Raw genomic sequence first — 13173 nt, forward strand, 5'->3', positions numbered from 1 at the left:
ATGTCTATGACAAAAGAGTACCCGCAGAGGAGGAAGTCTCTGGGACCAGTCTCCCCAAAACGGATCTACAGGAGCCTCTCTGTCAGGCTCAGGGGTGGGGAGTTGTTCACGGATGGGGACGCAGACGCCACCAAGCACCAGTGCAGGGCCTCATCCACTGTCAGAACCAACAAGGACCCCCAACTTTCCTGTTGGGTCTGTTTTGTAAGATCTATTATATTTTGTTTTTAATAGAAGCATTTTATTAAGTTCTCACTTTCAGATGAGTAGGTTGTAAGACATGACAGAGATTAAACTGTTTTCTCAAATGATTGGCTATTAGCTGTGAAGCTACAATTTTCACCCCAGAGATTTGAATAGCTATGCTCTGAGCTGACATTTACAAAATTAATAATTTTACTGTCGCTATGGCTCGTTCCTAGTGCTTGTTCGATCCACGCTGTCTCTGTCCGTTTCCTGTTCTCAGTACACAACTCTATGGGAGGCTGTGGAGAGTGAGGACACCCTGGCTGTTCAGAGCCTGTTGTCCAGGGATAGAGTGTGTGGGGGAGGAGAGAAGCCTGAGCAGAGAGGGAAGTGGGAGAAGGAGCGGGAGAGGGCAGTGAACAGCATGAGCGAACACGGCCTGGTGCCCTTTGATGTGGCCATGCTTACCCACAATTCCCCTCTGCTACAGGTGCTCATTAAGGCAGGGGCTCGACATAATCCATACTGTGAGTATCAGGTGTTTGTGTTATTGATATTCCTATGTCACAGAATGACAAGTGATTATTGTCACAGATAATAATTATGGATTAGGCAGATTGTGGTAGACCTGCCATTTGTTTTCCCTTAGTGCACATGAGCTCAGCAACTTAGCATTGCTAGCAGAATTTCAGCTAAATGTGTTAAGTTTATTATGTTATTATTTAGTAATTTATAGTTATTATTTAGTATTTTATGGCCTCATGTTTGAATAGCCATCTTGATATACATTCAACCCATCTGTCCTGCTCTCTCTCTCTCTCTCTCTCTCTCTCTCCTCAGTGAGCCGGCCATCAGAGTGGGCTCTGAAGCTGGATGCTCTGGTGGCGCTGGCAGGGCGGAGGGTGGAGGAACACAGGAGGGTGGTGCTGAGCCGGGCCAAGGCAGGGATCCAGCTGCAGGCCAGTGCCCGGCGGCAGCTCCACCTCTGGACCCTCCGGCACCAGCTGTACTGCAAGATGAGGGAGAGCTTCCATCTCACAGGTTGGAGGGAGCACAGGGCCATGATCAGGAATAGGGCCCGTTTGATTCTGTACTGAGAATGTGTCCATGTATCAGAAATAGGACCAAATTAGTTATGTAATTTTTTATTTGAAATAGCCTTTAAAAAGTCAGAATTTCCAAAGTTCTGCTCAATGGTATGTGTGGGTTTTAAGGTGTCTTTTTGATATTTCCAATGAAAAGTGTGTGTGTGTGTGTGTGTGTGTGTGTGTGTGTGTGTGTGTTTCTCCTGTCCTCTCAGTTCTTCCTGGCCCTGCCAGTAGTGCCGTCTTGCAGGTGACCAGTGCCTCGTCACTTTCAGTGTCAGTCAGAGAGCCAGCTGGCATGAACGCTGGACTGATCACTCGCTACAGAGGTGAGCATACCTCTACATGTGCAGTCTTACGCTGTTTCTTGTTTTATTCTCAGGATCTTAAGAAATATAATGTCTAAATATAAATGTAAACATATAAATGTAAACATACAAATACATACAATGTATAATAGATTTACTGTAATACAAATATAAATCACTGTGTGCAGATCTGTAGTGTTTTATGGTTGAAAGAGTCAGTCCGTCAATCCTAATTGCGTATTAAATTGGAACAATACCCTCATGATCTTTCTTTTTTAATTCTCATCCACCCCCAGTGGAGTGGAGCACATCAGACACATTCCAGCCCATGTGTGGAGAAGGCTTTGTCACCAACATTAAGAGCCCCATCTTTAACGTCACTGGACTGACCACTGTAAGATCACAGCTACAGCCTCACTCTCTCAGCAGAGTATAGTATGTGGTTTGGGACTGTAAAAATGATTTTGCCAAAGTCTCGGGTGCAATACATCTCATGGTCTGTACAAAAAGAGAGACTGACATTTAAATACTTACCTCGGTTACTGAAGACATGGCTGTCAATGAGAACTTTATGAATAAATCGACCACTTGCCTTGTGTCTCAGGGCGTGCCATATCACGTGAGAGTGAGTGCCTACAACGTGAGAGGATGGGGCCCACCCCAGACCACCAGTCCAGCCTGTGCTGTTCCATCCAGTGAGTTACAGCTGCACAACTTTGTTGTATCTCTTGTCGTAGAAAGTCAGGAGTGCGGTAGTTTGATGAGAGGTGGACCCTTTATTTACAGCATGCTAACAGAGGGGAGCCATTTCATTAGGTGTCTGGAACAATTATTTAGTGCATCATTTTTTTATACCTTCAAGTCTCCTCGTAGTTCCACTTCATCACTGGTCACCATGGCTTATCAGTGGGACAGAACATGTTGGCCTTTTGCTACTATCATGTAGACCTCCGCTTAATAACTGGTTAACCCTTCCATTTGTGGTATACTTTTTATGATTACTGTGGCATAGCCGTTACCCCTTAGTTACCATATGTTAGTGATAATGCTATAAGCTATCAGGAACATTATCAGGGTTAGTACAGGGAAATTAACCCTTCATCTCTTTAAACCAGAGGTATGTAGTTTTTGGAACATAGAATAATATCAATAATCTGACTTCTAATATAACAGAACAGGCCAGCTGTTGTTGTGTAATGTACCAAAATTCCAAATCAGACTTCTTTTCATAATTGTGTTGAGTGTGTCTCCCCCTTCAGGCTGGCTGGAGTGTAGCGGGGTACGTGTGAGGAACTGGAAGCAGGAGCCTGAGGTGAAGAGGATCCTGGAGCAGATCAGAGAGCCACACTACAGGGGATACTGCATAGGTACACCACAGGGCCACACTACAGGGGATACTGCATAGGTACACCACAGTTTACTCAACAGCATTCCTATTCACTACAGGGGGTACTGAATAGGTACACCACAGGGCCACACTTCAGGGGGTACTGCATAGGTACACTACAGAGCCACACTACAGGGGATACTGCATAGGTACACTATAGAGCCACACTACAGGGGATACTGCATAGGTACACCACAGTTTACTCAACAGCATTCCTATTCACTACAGGGGGTACTGCATAGGTACACCACAGAGCCACACTACAGGGGGTACTGCATAGGTACACCACAGTTTACTCAACAGCATTCCTATTCACTACAGGGGGTACTGCATAGGTACACCACAGGGCCACACTGCAGGGGAAACTGCATAGGTACACCACAGTTTACTCAACAGCAGTCCTATTCACTACGGGGGATACTGCATAGGTAAACTAAAACTAAATCTATACCTAAGATGAAAACAAATAGTTTTAAAACATTTTTGTAAACTGAAATAAAATCATTTGAGAAAATGTCAAACTCAAACTTAATGAAACCAATAATGATTGCTAAAATACAAAACCAAAAATAAAAATAAAAGAAGGCAAATATGTTGTATCCATTCAAGGCGCTGGTATCCATTCTGTGTACAGTGTGGGATCATTTTTGTGGTTTACAAATCAATGTGCTTAGTTGAGATGAGTTTTGTAAGTGTGTAAATTTGGAAAGATATGCTCTCACTTTCTGTCCCTGACAGTTCCTCTCTCTAATAGGTAACACGAGGAGTATATTTTTTGGACTGTGGGGATTTCCATGAGGCAGACATGTTCCACCATGTGACAGAACTTGCCCATACATCTGCAGAAATAGTTGCTGACACAAATAATTGACACCAGAGGATATAGAGAAGGACAGTGACAGGAGCATACATGTGGTTCATTATTTTGTAAAGTGCAACCCAAGTCAAAACGTTCCAAAGGAATAGATGGTTTCTGCTTAGGAAAGTTATGGTAAACTAACGTGGGCCTCGAGTAGCAAACAGAATGCAGATGAGTGTATAAAGGATGTTTGGGCCAACTCTACTTGGGATTGTTCTGAGGACGATTCCCCGGTCGAGAATGCCACCCTCAGCTGTGAATAAAGGTGGAACCTCTGCTCACTGCTGTGTGTTTGACTGGTCTTTCAGAATGTACCTTAAGATTGGGGGTTTAGAATGTCAGATACAATCGCTAACTAGTGGAAGTAGTAGTAGTTATTTTCGGGCAGGAACCATGTGAGTCCTGTACGGGACTATTTTGAGTTTAATAGTGAAAGTGGTACAAGCAAATGCATGGCAAATTCAGGTAACACCATCTGTGGCGTAGAAATCTTTAAGTTCACCTTCAAAGTTAACATTGACGGGACTACACATTATCCATGGGAAAGAATGGAGCGAGACAAGCTGTAAGTTCACATATGAGTTTGCTATACTGTAAGGGTTGATCGTGTAAGTTTGGCCTTGAAATGTTGATGTCTTCAACTGAAATTACTAAAACCAAATTGAAACTATTATAAAAAAATAAAAAATAATAAAACTACAAAATAAATAGAAATGAGTTAATGAAAACATACTTACCTGAAACTAATGAAACAACAGATGAAACAAACTAAAACTAAGCAGAAATTGAAATTGAATACAAACTTAATATCAAAATTGAAATGAATTTGAAAATGGAAAACTATAATAACCCCTGGTAGGTACATCAAAGTAAGGGAGCCACTCATCTTTAAACAAAGACTTTCTGTGGTCAGCTTGATATGATCTCACCACTATTAAAAAAGATATGCTTCCCTGTTGTTTACACACACATTAGGCTCCTGTAGTCATCATTCAACATCCCTCATGTTAGCATTTAAATCATGCTGGGAAGAAATGTCTTTTTTATTTCTGTTTGTGGAGAGTTGTTGTCAAATGACTGATCTGTCTAAACACAGGAGCTTACTCTGTCTAATCTTTCCACTAATCACTCCCTCCATCCCACCTTCACCTTCTTCTGTGATGTCCTAGAAAATGGCCACCAGAGGGGTTCCTCCAAGCGGCTGTCTGTGTCCCGCGGGTTCAAGCAGCTCTTCCAGTCAGCCACTAAGTTTGTGCGTTTACTGCAGAGGTAAGATGGCCATGTTAGCATTGGTGCGTCTACTGCAGAGGTGAGATGGCCATGTTAGCATTGGTGCATCTACTGCAGAGGTGAGATGGCCATGTTAGCATTGGTGCGTCTACTGCAGAGGTGATATAGCCATGTTAGCATTGGTGCGTCTACTTCAGAGGTGAGATGGCCATGTTAGCATTGGTGCCTCTACGGCAGAGGTGAGATAGCCATGTTAGCATTGGTGCGATGCCTGAGTTTGAGTTGTGCAGAAACTTTTAACTAGCCTATTGATTTTCAGTGTTTCATGATTTGTCAATTGTGCTGCTTACTCTAGTTTAAATTAAGTTGGTGTTCTTTATTTGGATTTTAATTGTATGTGGTTGTGTTATTGTAACCATAGTTAAGGTGAAATTTGTGTGTTAATGTATTATTGTGTTATTTTCTCTCTAAGGGGTGTGTACCTGGCAACAATATTTTACTACAAGGACAACTTCCTGGTCACGGCAGATGATCAATTTCCATTGGTGGAGATACAATGCTGCTCCACCTCCATCATTCAGGACTTTCTCTGGTTTTCCAAGGTGCTCATTCTCATATTCTTCATATTTTCTTTTTATAGATTTATACTTTCCTACATGTATGTATACAGTATATATTCATGTTGTCTTTTTCCTATATCACACACATACATATCTCCCCTACACACACACACACACACACACACACGTGCACAGTTGTCCTGCGCTTGGCAGCAGGTGCCTTGGCTTCGGCAGGCCCTGAGCTCCTCCCTCTCCTCCTCCTCATCCCTTCTTCAGAACAGACTCAACATCCTGCGAGCGGTTGCCCAGCTGCAGGTGAGAGGGCGTGATGGTACTGAGAGGCTTATAAATTATGTCAGGGAGCATCCCGGTGTTTTCATTTCTGTTGCTAGTAGTAGTCATCCCACCAAATCACTTTGTTTTGGTCCTATTTGGTCTTATTCTCCACTGACCTCCTGACCCTTCACATACAACCTCTTAACCACACTCACTTGACCCCTTCCTCTTTCCTCTGCAGTCTTCCCTGGGCACAGATGACCTGGGCCAGGTCTACTTTGAGCCTCTGAAGGACAGGCAGGGCAACGTGCTGCTGGTCACCCTGAGGGAATGCTTGCCGCCCAGCCATCCTCCGGACCCTCCCCTCCGCTGGGTGCCCATGTCCCGGCTGGAGAAGAGCCGCAGCCACACCCCTCTGCTGCCTGAGCCTACAGCAATGGACACCCTCACAGAGCAACTCAAGGTGAGCAAGAGATGGAGTCTCATCCCAACACACGAGACAGTAGTTTCACTACACCACCTACATTCTTTGTGTGGGCTAGGTAGGGTAGAGTGAGGTATGCACAACACTTGGACACAATATTGCATAATACTGTTTGTTTCTGTTTTTGTAGGCAGCCATTGTCTGAAACGTAGGTTAAGCATGACTTTGAATCATGTTTTTGTTCAGAGCCTTATATAATCTATGGGGTTCAGGTCAAGGTTAAAGTCTATGTAGACCAACTATGCGCTTAATAACAACTCTCCACAAACACAAATAGGAGTCACACAAATACCCTCAGTGTTGATGAAGCACACTGCTAGCCATGTTTAAATGAATGAATGAATGAATGTAAGTGTAAAAGTCTTTCCGCCCCAGGAGAAGTTGAGCTACCACAGGCGTAGCCTGCAGCAGGCCCAGCCTGGCCTCTATGTGGGGATCCTGAAACTGTGCAGCTCTGTGGAGCAGCTGCGGGTGCTGGTGCCTCAGAGGCTGCCCAACCTGCTCTGCCATGCAAGGGTGCGGAACAACCCCCACGTCTCCAGGTAACGCTTAACATGGTTACCTACTGTATGCGTCTGTGCCATGAATGATGCCAACTTGATACAGATACTGATTTTAGTTTAGTTTAAAATTAAGAATAACTCAGACAAAGAGTTTCTATTGCTTAGGACTTAATTTGATCCCAGTTGTCTGTGTGATGAGTTAACTGATCTATTTTGTCATAAAGGATATAGCTGAATCATTGGGTAAATAGTCACTATGTTTTCAATCTTATTTATTTATGTATTTATTCAATGTGAGTTCTGTTTATTGATAAGAGTTCTGTTTATTTAATGTGAGTTCTGTTTATTTCAGGGAGGAGTGGGAGTGGCTGCAGAAGCACACAGCACTCTCAAGCGCCCGCACAGACGGGGACGATGACTCTGTGAATGACAGCTCTGGGTTGGAGGAGTTTGTGCACTCACTAAGATCCGCCATCACTAACCTGCTGACGCGACTCAACATCCCCCTCTACAGGGTAAACTCCATGCACACCCACTAACTGAGTTTGTTTATGTTTTCCCCCGCACTGATTGGAAAGCCCCTGAAGGTTCTACAGAGATAGGTGCAGCTTGTATCTGAAGCTGGGCTTGTCATCAACCAAAAAACCTTTGAATAAAATACTGTATTTCATAATACTGTGGTTCATACTGTATATTTGTGACATAACAAAGTGGGTATGGAATTGTTTTGTGCTATGTGCATAGTCCAACACCTTATAGTACGAGTGTGCAGTTCAAGAGTGCTGATGAAATCTCCATCAAAAAAAAACATTTTGTGCAAAAAACAACATTTACGCATACCACAAATGATATTATGTGGAATACAAACCATTAGTCCAAAACCTCAAAGTCTTGTATTTCTCTTTCTATTGCCCCTCCAGGCCTATCAGTACCGGGTGTACACACAGGAGCTGCTTCAGTTTGGGGAACAGCTCTCTGTGCTGCTTCTGCTGCCTCCCAGTGAGGAGTTCAGTGCCAGCTATTGGCCACTAGAGGGCGCCCAAGACCCTGGGATTACCATGCCTTTGCAGATCTTTGAGCTGGGTAAGCTCATCAGAACAGTATCTCTGTATACACAGGGTATAGTTTACGGTCTATTTTGCACCTATATGAACTAAAAACATTAGAATTATTAATAACTTGCATGGTGTACTAAAGCACATTCCTGCTTTGGCTGCTCACCTGGTCATTGACATCACTGCATCACATTACACATGCTGTTCCGGTCAAACTAAAGGGAATCAGACTTTTCCTTACGTTTGACACTTTTAAAATCACTGCTGTTCAGTTTCAGTTCCAGTGAACATGTACACATTATGCGTAAGGTAGATTTCACATAAATTGAGCTTATTTGACTGTTTCTGATATGCAAAGTAACTCACATTTAACACATGGGCCCCTGAGGCAATATTAACAGGACTTATCATGTTTCCCAGTGCACTTCTGGGCGTATGCCCGAGGCTTCCTGTCTCAGTACTGTCAGGCCTGGCTGAGGCTTGAGCTGGATGCCTACCTGTCCCAGCAGGCTTTGCGGGAAGCCCTGGACAGCAAAGAGGTCATGGAGGCCAGGGAGCGAGTTGGCCACATCACCCAGCTCTCAAAGGTCAGATATCTAGCAGGCACAGCGTTAACAGATACTGGTCAATAACATGTTTAGAGGTTTTCACTGCTTATATGGCTTAATATGTCTACAGGTTGGCACAAAAACCACTATTGAACTGACAAACAAAACTGTTTATTTTATATAAGCCCTATTTGTCGCTCATTGTATATTTATATATTGTAGATTTCTTTAAACTATTTTACCAAATTGTGTAACTTTATCACCTTATAGAGGGATAAAAAGCACACTCTAATTCAAAATATCATTCAAATCCCACCTTCATTCATCCTTAGAGCCTGGACGTAGTGTGGCGTGAAGCGAGATGGATCATGGATGTAATGCAATGTGTTCGAGCCAAGCGTGGCACCAGTCCAGGGGCAGTGCCTCTGGGGTTGGTCATGGGTGGGCAGCCTCCACCATCCTCCCTGGATGCCAGTGGAGAAGGGGAGAGAAGGGATGTTACCATAGTCTTGCCTCCTCACATGCTCAATCCACAAGGAGCCACAGGTAACCCACACATTTTTATGCTCAAAAACAACATTCTTTTTTATCAATATCTATGTATCCTGATTCTTTATTTTTGAATAAATACTGTGACATTTGTCTACAATTCTACTTTATTGAAACTTTAGAAATAGTTTAAAATGTACCCAGGCCTTCATCTTCTAGTGTCATTTAATCTTTGTCTTTCAGAGGGCATGAACAGTTCCTTGGATCTAGTCAGCCATGATATCACTATGTCCGGAGGAATCCTGTCAGACTTGGAGAACGTCCTGCCCTCTCCTGAGGCATATGAACTGGGAGTCCCTGCTGAAGAGGTCCAGTCCTTCCCAGACTACCTAAGCCTGCCTCAGCCAGAGTACATTAGCCTGCCTCAGCCAGAGTACCTTAGCCTGCCTCAGCCAGACATATTCTGTGGGGTGATTGGTGCTCCGCTCCTGCCTTCCATCCCTGAGGAGACTCACACAGTGCCCTGCCTCCAGGAGCCTGACTTCCTTCACCCGTGTTCTCTGCGTGAAGAGGGTGTTGGAGGGAAGGAGGCTGTGGTGGCCGGAGACATGCTGCACATGTTGGACAAGCTAGACTTGTGTGGCGAGACACTGTTAGGCTTTGGTGGGCTGGACCCTACAGTAGGTCCTGATGACTTCTGTGTGCTGGGGGCCGAGTGCACAGCCAGCCTCCTCAGCAGCTGCGGTCCAGCCGCCACAGACAACGGTTTGGAACACAATCAACCTTTATTCGATCAGGCAACTCCCTTGGGTTTCTCTGATGAGCTGTGTGAATTCCATGAAGGCACCAAGCTCTGGGCTCTAGAGGGGCCCTCAATGGGTTTCCTCCCACCCTCCCTCTCACCCTCCTCCCTCTGCTGCGGGGAGACTGTGAATCAGAGCCCTGGGCTGATTGGGGAGAGCATTATGCCAGAGGCTTCCAGCAGAGGGAACATTATGCCTGTAAGGAGTGTGGTGGCATGGGTGACCCCTGCTGAGCAGCAGTCCTGACGGAAGCTTTCTACAATAGTAGAATATCTATCTAATTAAATGTGTCAGGAGGGTGGATCTGTAGCCTATTCTGAGGACTTCATGTAGTAATGGTTTAGTTTAATTAGAATTTATGGGAATAAAAGGTTCTCAGGGGATCAGTGGTGCTTGCTCTGGTTGGTTTCCTAGCACTGGAAATATACTAATGATGTTGTAAGGAATCTCAATCATTGTCAATCTCAGTTCCATCCTAACACATGCTTTATCAGTAGTATCATTAATATAAAACACCAGTTTTAGCTACCATGCATCTCAAACCGTCCACCTCAGATTCTCGAAAGGGTTTAGGGACAACCGAGCACTCGAAAAAACATTCCAATGTCTGACGCAAATTGCCATTATCATTGCCAAGGTAAAGAAACAGGTTTTATCTACTTAAGTGTTTCGTCCGAGTTTTATAGTTCAGAAATATATAAGTATGACTTTTACGATATAGATATTGAGTTGGGTTGATTTGCATAAAAAGGCTGCGCAGTGCAATTACGCGTACATGGAATAACATGGGTAGCCTATTGGTTTAAGCAGCAGTACTGGTTAGTTCACTAGGTAAATGTCCTGGGGGGGGGGGGGGTGCTAAATTAAATGCATCGTCGGTCAAGAAGAGCGCCGTTAAAGTACTGAAACAGTGGTTTATTTAATTTCCTTCGAAAAAAATAAAGATAATATGCAATATTGTTATATTTCAAAGGAGTATTCTTTTCGCTTTTTGTCTGAAGTCAGAAGTCAGTTGTACAATGCTGCCCACATGATAATCCACGTCCACATTGTAACTCACCTTGTAGCCTACGGATGTTGTACACAGTGGCAACTTTTATTCTGCAGCACACAAGACACCTTCAATGTAGACGCTTGCGCACTTGGTCAGCGGTCCTACGCTTCCCACTCTTTCTTTCAAAATCACTTATCCCTATAAATATTCACGGTAAGTCTACATTCAACATAACTGCGCAGCATCTCTCTCTCTCGGGGAAGAAGACGAGGTCGTTCTGTTGAAGACTCCATACTGCAGCGTCATCACCCAATCTGCCGTGTCATCTAGAGTACCTTTCTAAATGTTTTTAGAGCATGGCGTCTCCGGACCCAGAGGCATCGCTTACGGGTAGGTACCAACAACGGCTTTCCTGTTTCCTGTAACATTCAGTTACCGTACTATTTGACTTCCTTTCTTTGATATTCTCCAAATGCTGCCATTAAAGATCAAGGGATGGGAGTCCAAAGGAATATACATACTGTGTGTAGCTTGTTAAAAAATAAAAACTGGCCTCAGCTTTAAAGATACTCTTATCAACTAATTATAAATACCGTGGATGTTCTGAGATAGGCAAGCAACAACATTTTTTATTTCCCCACCATCATTCTTCATTCATTCTCTTCACTAGGCTTATATTACATCAGGGTAAGAATAAAAACTAAATATCTGAAGTTTGACAGAGATCTCTCAGTCATGCCGTGCATCTGTTTCAGCACCAGATCGTCCTGCAGCTCAGCCCTCCCACCATGACCTGAGGTTAGTTCTGCTGGGGCGGACGGGCTCTGGGAAAAGCAGCTCTGGAAACACCATCCTGGGTAGGGTGGCATTCCGAGCTGACATCTCCCCAGAGTCTATCACAAGCCAGTGTGAGAGAGTTAGTGAAGTTGTTTCCGGAAGACGCCTGGTTGTGATAGACACCCCTGGGTTTTTTGACACGCGTTTCTCCCACCAAGAAGTGACAACTGAGGTGGGGCGATGCATCCTCCTCTCCTCCCCTGGACCCCACATGTTTCTGGTGGTGCTCCAGCCTGGGAGATACACCCAGGAAGAGCAGCACACTCTAAAGTGGATCTCTGCCACCTTTGGGCCAGATGCATTCAGACACACAATGGTTCTTTTCACCTGGGGGGATCAGCTGAAAGGTAAATCCATAGAGGAGTTTCTGAGGAAGAGCAAAGAGCTTTTAGACTTTGTTGGCAGCTGCAAGGGAGGTTACCATGTCTTTGACAATTCTGGTGATAGCCGTGCCCAGGTTTCAGAGCTGCTTCGCAAGATTGATAAGACAGTTGAGGAGAATGGTGGGAGCTGTTACACCAATGAGATGTACCAGGAGGCTGAGCGTGCCATCCAAGAGGCACAGGAGAGGATCATGGGAAAGCAGGAGTCCGAACAGGACTTGCAGTCAGCAGTGGCAGTTCGAGGAGGAGACGCAGAAGGAGAGTGGAGGATGGAGGAGAGGAAGAGAAGGGAGGAGGAGGAGGCCAGAAAGAAAGCAGAGAAGCTCTTCTGGGGTGAGCTGCTGACTGCCATGGGAAAGGGGGCAGCGGAGGGCGCCGGGCTGATGGAGAAAGGGGAGGCGCAAGATGGAATGAAGCTGAAGAAGGGGAAGGTGGTGAAGAGGGCAACGGCCCTGGCCTCCTCACCACTGTCAATCACATCCGCTGCTAAGGTCGTAGGAGGAGTCGTGAGGGAAGGGAGCAAAGTGCTGTACAAGCACCGCAAAACATTCCTGCACTGAGACCAAGATCCTCTTCCCAAAGATGGCTTTGCACTTCAGTAGATACACCTTCAGTAGATTTGATTCAGCACCATACTGTCTAAGTAGATTCAGCACTAAGTACTGTCCAAGTAGTCACTACAAAAGGTTCTTCGTCATGTCTTACATTATGGTAATGCCCATACAGTAAGAACATGCACACCAGGAGAGTTGCTGTGGTGGATCATGAGCAAACCTTAATGTACACAGATTTATTTTATTTTGATTGTAGTTGCTGCTTTCCTCTATGATCCATCACTCATCTTTGCTGTATAGACAGTCACCGTATGTAACTGTAAAACTCTTCTTGCTCCTCATGTAGATCAAGAGCTTTAGGAATAGAGGATGAAAGACATGTTAACACTGACATGGTTTGTGATCAACAGTGACTTCAGTCCGGTTTCAGACAAGGCATATGTGTGTGTGTGTGTGTATGACATAATGTTCATTACTAAAACAGACCTATGTGGAAAAAGGTCAAATGCGGCAAATATTTGTAACCAAACAACGTGACTACATGCAAGTACTAAATATAATAAATGTATTAGTGTCCTCCAGACCATTACTCATTGTCCTGGTAGCATTCTCACAAACAAATCAACCCTTAT

The 13173-nt window shown here is 44.4% G+C and overlaps 2 protein-coding genes across 2 annotated transcripts; both read left to right on the forward strand.

The window, feature by feature from the left end:
* LOC308379096 (ankyrin repeat and fibronectin type-III domain-containing protein 1) lies at positions 1 to 10019 on the forward strand (the record flags this gene model as incomplete). The annotated part of the gene is made up of 17 exons (XM_080856152.1): positions 1 to 159; positions 467 to 713; positions 1027 to 1227; positions 1487 to 1600; positions 1876 to 1973; positions 2184 to 2274; positions 2839 to 2946; positions 4995 to 5094; positions 5528 to 5657; positions 5811 to 5930; positions 6133 to 6354; positions 6751 to 6917; positions 7231 to 7393; positions 7799 to 7961; positions 8354 to 8520; positions 8814 to 9027; positions 9214 to 10019. The coding sequence occupies 17 exons, from the start codon at positions 1 to 3 to the stop codon at positions 10017 to 10019; spliced, it is 3270 nt and encodes a 1089-aa protein (XP_080712278.1).
* Positions 10020 to 11123: 1104 nt separating this feature from the next.
* On the forward strand, positions 11124 to 12547 carry LOC308379098 (GTPase IMAP family member 7; the record flags this gene model as incomplete). The annotated part of the gene is made up of 2 exons (XM_080856154.1): positions 11124 to 11157; positions 11523 to 12547. The coding sequence occupies 2 exons, from the start codon at positions 11124 to 11126 to the stop codon at positions 12545 to 12547; spliced, it is 1059 nt and encodes a 352-aa protein (XP_080712280.1).
* Positions 12548 to 13173: the final 626 nt, after the last annotated feature.

The sequence above is a fragment of the Sprattus sprattus genome (genome assembly GCF_963457725.1).
Source record: "Sprattus sprattus genome assembly, chromosome: 18".
Lineage (NCBI taxonomy): Eukaryota > Metazoa > Chordata > Actinopteri > Clupeiformes > Clupeidae > Sprattus > Sprattus sprattus.